The sequence below is a fragment of the Nymphaea colorata genome, chromosome 2 (assembly GCF_008831285.2).
Source record: "Nymphaea colorata isolate Beijing-Zhang1983 chromosome 2, ASM883128v2, whole genome shotgun sequence".
Lineage (NCBI taxonomy): Eukaryota > Viridiplantae > Streptophyta > Magnoliopsida > Nymphaeales > Nymphaeaceae > Nymphaea > Nymphaea colorata.
Genome location: NC_045139.1, coordinates 5,406,272 through 5,412,108, shown reverse-complemented (window position 1 = coordinate 5,412,108; position 5,837 = coordinate 5,406,272). Strand labels below are relative to the sequence as shown.

General features: G+C 39.4%; 1 protein-coding gene across 1 annotated transcript; it reads right to left on the bottom strand.

The window, feature by feature from the left end:
* Window positions 1-799: 799 nt before the first annotated feature.
* On the bottom strand, window positions 800-5,554 carry LOC116246870 (LRR receptor-like serine/threonine-protein kinase EFR). The gene is made up of 2 exons (XM_031618771.2): window positions 2,890-5,554; window positions 800-1,333 (listed from the first exon to the last, which is right to left on the bottom strand). Exons 1-2 carry the CDS (start codon window positions 5,546-5,548, stop codon window positions 1,044-1,046), a joined length of 2,949 nt encoding a protein of 982 aa, XP_031474631.2. The 5' UTR covers window positions 5,549-5,554; the 3' UTR covers window positions 800-1,043.
* Window positions 5,555-5,837: the final 283 nt, after the last annotated feature.

Genomic DNA, 5,837 nt, shown 5'->3' with positions numbered 1-5,837 from the left:
TAATTAGTTTGAGTTTAATGAGTTATTGAACTAACCTCCTTTATAAGGCACTTGGCCCAAGTGAAATCAAGAGTTCATATTATCTGGCAGTGTTTAATTTGGCACTGTTATTTAATGCTTACTTATCATTTTAATTAGTTGTTCTTCTTCAATTTTTGTCTTTATGTTAAATACATATTTTACCAATTTCATGTTGAAGCTTACAATTCACCTCGTGATACGCTCAATGTCTTGCCTCTTGCCTTAACAGCCAACTAAAGTTGTTAGTTTTTTGTCTTTTTTTAATACTGAAAAGATGGGAGAAAAGTGTCCAAAGATGTCATGATCAAAAGATAGGTTCAGGTCCAAAGTTCAAACTTAAATAGATTGATACGTAATTAAGGGACCTCTTGAAAACTTCCAAAGAATTGACTCGTGGTGAGTACGTTTCAATTGGTGCGGACGGGTCATGGACGTTTATGACTCACTTACTCTGACATCTTCCATGTCAACACTTGAAGCTTGATTGAATTGGAAATGCTTGACATATATTGACTCGCGTGCATATTGCTGATGGGTATATATTTAATAGAGGCCCAAGTAATTTCGTCCCCCAACTACTCACATTTGAAGACCAGGAAACGCATTGAAGAATGAAGAGATTATTTAAGTAGTTTATTTGGGCTACACAAGCTTTGAACAATCTCTCATGTTCCTTGTCTAGTAGTTTGTTCACATTTAACTACTTGTAACCAACATTTGATGTCCTTACTTAGAACAAAGCACAAACTGCAATAATGGACAAAGTTCCAAGCCTCTTTCATGTAACTTGCGCTGGAAATGTGAGTTGTTTTACAAGATTAGTCACTCAAATGTCTTAAGAATAGAACACACAAGCATATTAAGCATATCTTTATTAAATCCTATACGCAACTGTAATTGAGCAATGCAAGTGAGACTTCCCAATGAAAGCAATCAAGCTACATTTCGACCTCCAATTATTTTAGCCAATGGCTGGTCGCACCTTGGAATTAAATCTCATTGCATCTATGGATATATTTGAATTATCCTTCTATCATTCTTGCTTTCTGTCGTATCCTTCTCAGCCTTACAACCACCTCCTTCATGTCCAGTCTCTCATTTGGAGACAAACTTGAACATAACAAGCCTATCTCCATGATCATCACCAGCAGCTCATCCATAGCAGCTGATCTTTCAGCCACCCATTGCCTCAAACTAAAATCCCCATCAAACTGTTCATCAGTAGGCTTTCTTCCTGTAAACACCTCAAGGATGAGAATTCCGTAGCTGTATACATCGGCTTTGGCTGACACCATTCCGGCCATCCCAAATTCTAATTCAACCACTCAACAATATTAGACATGATTAGCAAGCACAATATAATTGGCTAATACTCGTCTATGACACAATTTCACTAATTGGTTTTGAGGAAGAGGCCTGGAAATTAATTGACCTAAGATCAATTGAACCTCCAATCGTGCCTTTCTCTTGTTGTATTCTCATATATACATCTAAAAAAGAATACAAGACTATGATTTAGAACTAAACTTGGTTATCGGGCCAGGTACCCAACGGGTACCCCGCCCAATCGGGCCCGGGTCCGAGCCCGCGTGATAATGTATCGGGCCAGCCCAGGTCAGCCCGGGTCAGCCCGACGAGGGCCCGATCCATCCTGATAACTTTTAAATATTAATTTTATTTTATTAATTATATATATATATTGTTATTTAAAATATATTTAATATTCAAAAGAATTTATTTTATTTTTTTAAAAAGAATTTTTTATGTTACTATACCGGGCCTAGGCTCGGATTTCAGACATCAGGCCAGCCTGGACCCGGTTCTTATCAGGCCGGGCTGGCCCGATGCTCAGGTCTATTTATAACTCAAGTCCTATATATATGATATTCAAGTGCTCTTAAAAGAATTCAAACATGTATCCAGATCTTTTCTATGGGTCATGTGAGATTTGTTGAGTTTCATTAATTGTATGGCGAAGTGATTTCATAACATAAAGGCCTAATTAAACTCATGCTCCTTCTAATTCTCCTGTGACCTATCTAAAGGTTCCCTTAAGCCATTAGGTAGAATGGTGTTGAGGACATGCAAGCAACAAATGTGTACATGTATCTCAAGGTTCCCTTAAGCCATAAGCCATACGAACAATGAATGCATTGTCCATGTAAAATAGTTTATCAATGACCAATACATTATTGACCTAGGAACCACTTGGGCATGTCTTTATGTGTGAACTACCAAATCATGATGATTAGATGGATCATGGGTGTTTTCACATCAATTAATATGTTTATTGATGATATATTGCAAACCACATAAGAGCATAATTAGTTAAACCACAAAAGTCAGGATCAAATTATATATATATATATATATATATATATTAGAAGTCAGTGGGCTACTATGTTACTGATGACTCTTTTTCTGATTTTGTGACCCTAAAAACGGTTGCCAAAACATTGACTGTCATTAATGCATTTTTTTGCAATGTTTCAAAAAATACAAAATTAAAAAAAAAAAAGCTTAGTTAGCTGATTTCAATATAAATACATAAATGAATATATATATATATATATATATATATATGGAGAGAGAGAGAGAGTCCATTAGGACTGGCAAACCCACCCACTCTCTCTTTATCTCACCTCATCACCTCTATGGCCCCTCCCATGTGATTCTCATCGTCTTTGACTTGTATATGACCGTGAGAGCATTATTGAAGAGAATGAGAGTGTGTTCACACATGCACACACACATATAAGAACTCATAGCCACACCAGGTTGACTCAAGAAACGGTTCAGGCAATTATACTCACACTTCAAGAGACATAAAATTTATAAAAAGACAGAAAAATAAGAGATAGTACATACCTGGTGCAATGTATCCGCTGGTTCCAAGAGTCGCTGTAAGAGTAGAAGAATTCAGACCAATTAGAATCTTTGCAATGCCAAAATCACCGAGGTGTGCTGTCATGTTTTCATCTAGAAGCACATTACTTGGCTTTACATCACAATGAACTATAGTCTCCAAGTAACCATGGTGAAGATATTCTAGAGCACAAGCCACATCAATCATGATATCCAATCTCTGAAAGAGATTCAAATGATGGCCACCTGAATGTAAACAGACATCTAGGCTCCCAAGTGGCATGTATTGGAGAACTAAAGCCTTGAAATCTTCATTAGAGCAAGACGTAATGACTTTAACAAGGTTTCGGTGCCTGATTTGGCGCAAGATAGTGCATTCAACATCAAAACTTTTAGATGCTCCCTCAAATGACAAATTAAGGACCTTAACAGCCACTGTCGCTCCATCTGCTAGAATTGCCTTGTACACTGAACCAAAGCTTCCACTCCCAAGTAAGTTTGCATCACTAAAATTGCTCGTTGCATGCAATAGCTCTTTGTAAGAAATCACTGGGAGTGTAATTCCTCGTAACTTTTCAATGTCATCAGGACATTTCGACAACCCCGTCTTTCTACAGCATGAGATAACACAGAGTGTGCAAACAATGACAAAAAATGCGTAGCCTCCAAATGCGAAAACATCAAAGACTATAGCCGCGTTGCTCTTACTTTGCCTCTCTGTTTTGTCTAAGCGCAATGAGACATGGAATTTGGGAGCTCCGCATAGTGCATAGTTCCCTAGGAACGACTCGGCAGAAAGGTTTGCAAACTTTCCACCACTTGGAATCTCTCCTTCCAATAGATTGAAGGATAAGTCCAAGACCTGGATGTGTTGAAGTTTCTCCAATGATTTTGGTATCTCACCGGAAAGCTTGTTATGGGAAAGGTCAACAGTGACAAGGTTTAGCATGTGATCAAGTTGTTCAGGAATGTGACCATCAAATGTGTTCTGAGAGAGATTTAAATATTCTAGCATTTGGAGCTTTGATAATGATGCAGGCAACTCTCCACTGAGCTTGTTTGCAGAGATATCCATGTTGATCATCATGGCAAAATTCCCGAGACCCAAAGGCAGGTGACTAGTGAAGGAGTTGTCCTGCAAGTATAGCTCCAACAAGTCCTTCAACTCACAAAGACCAGGCGGTAGTGTTGATGACAAATTGTTTGAGCTTAGATCCAGCCTTTCCAAACTAGTGAGATTGTTTATAGAGCTTGAAATTGATCCAGTTAGCATGTTGTGTCCAATGTTAAAAGTATACATGCGGACCAACTGGTAGAATGATAGTGGGATTGGGCCTTCTAATGCATTCTGGTCTATAAGCAACACCTCTAAGCTGTGCATCTGTCCTATATTTGGTGGAATGAGCCATTTTATTTTGTTGGAACTCAAATCTAAGGCAATTAATTTGGTCAAGTTGGCTAGGGATAATGGGATAGTACCTTCAATCTGATTAAAGGAAAGGACAAGTTTCGACATTGTGGTTGTCAGGTTTCCAACAGAGGCAGGAAGAATGCCGTTCAAAAGGTTATCTGATAGATAAACTTCCTCTAGCATCCGACACCTGGTGAAGGATGTGAGAATGGAGAGCTCGCGGCTGCCAGGGACATTGGTCAACATATTTCCCCAAAGGAGAAGGTGTCTGAGTTGTGACAGACTACCTAATTCTAATGGTATCGGACCACTAAATTTATTGCTTTCTGCAGTAAGAACTTGAAGTATTGTAGCATTAGAAAGAGAAGCCGGGAGAGAGCCATCAAAATAGTTTGTACCCATATAGAGTCCTTGGAGATTGGGCAGGAAGCGGCCAGCATCTTTTGGGAGATGCCCTACTAGTTGATTGGTCGCGAAACTCAAAACCTGAAGAGCGGATAGGTTAAACAAGCTCTCAGGCAGTGTACCAGTGAGATTATTCAGTTGCACGCTAAAGGCCATCAAGTGGGTTAGGCTTCCCAACTCAGGAGGAATGGTCCCCTGTATCTGATTGTCAGCGATACTAAACCACTTCAGTTTTGTGAGATTAGCCAAAGCAACTGGAATGGTGCCGGTGAGCCTATTACCACGAATTTTTAAGTCCTTGAGTTCTGACAAACTGCCTAGAGACTTTGGGATGCTTCCATAGAATTGGTTATCTCGTGCTGACAGTATTTGGAGACATCGACAATGGCTCAGTGTTTGTGGGATCAACCCCTCAAAATTGTTTTTTCTTATAGAAAGATTTTCTAACAGAGGGAGACGACTAAAATCCATGAGAAGGTGACCATGGAAACTGTCGTTCGAGAGATCAAGAACCTGTAAGAAGGAGAGATTGCTGATGTATGGGGAGATAGTACCTTCGAGTGCCTTTCCAGAGAGGTTCAGAGCAACGACCCTGTGTGAATCACGACTGCATGAAACTCCAGTCCAGTCGCAGAAGGAGATGTTGGAATTCCAATTTGATAACACATTATAAGGGTCTTTAGTGACGAGAGATTTGAAAGACAGCAATGTGAATTGATCAGTCACGTTGCTCAGAGAAACAAGTGCTGCGGGCACCTCCCCTTGGCCGAGAACCACAATGAAGGTGAAGGAGGGGAAACACAAAAGAAACACAAGCAGCTGAGGTGACTCGATGGTGGTTGCCATGCCTCCCCAATTTTCTATGCAAAACATGCATGAGCAGGAATGAAAGGTCTTTAATTTATGTATAGTTTTTCTTGTAGAAAATTTGTCCTTTTCTTTTTCAAGTGGTAGAAGGCTCGGGTCTTACTGCTGATGATTACATCAATGAGACTCTTTCTTGTTTCCTTTTGCCACTTTCTTCTCTATTCAATCCCAAATCAAAGTTGTCAATTGAATTTATTTTTTTCCTATATATCAAGAACTGGTTTCGACCAGTCACAGATATGCTTTCCGGCTTTTGAATGGTGAGGTT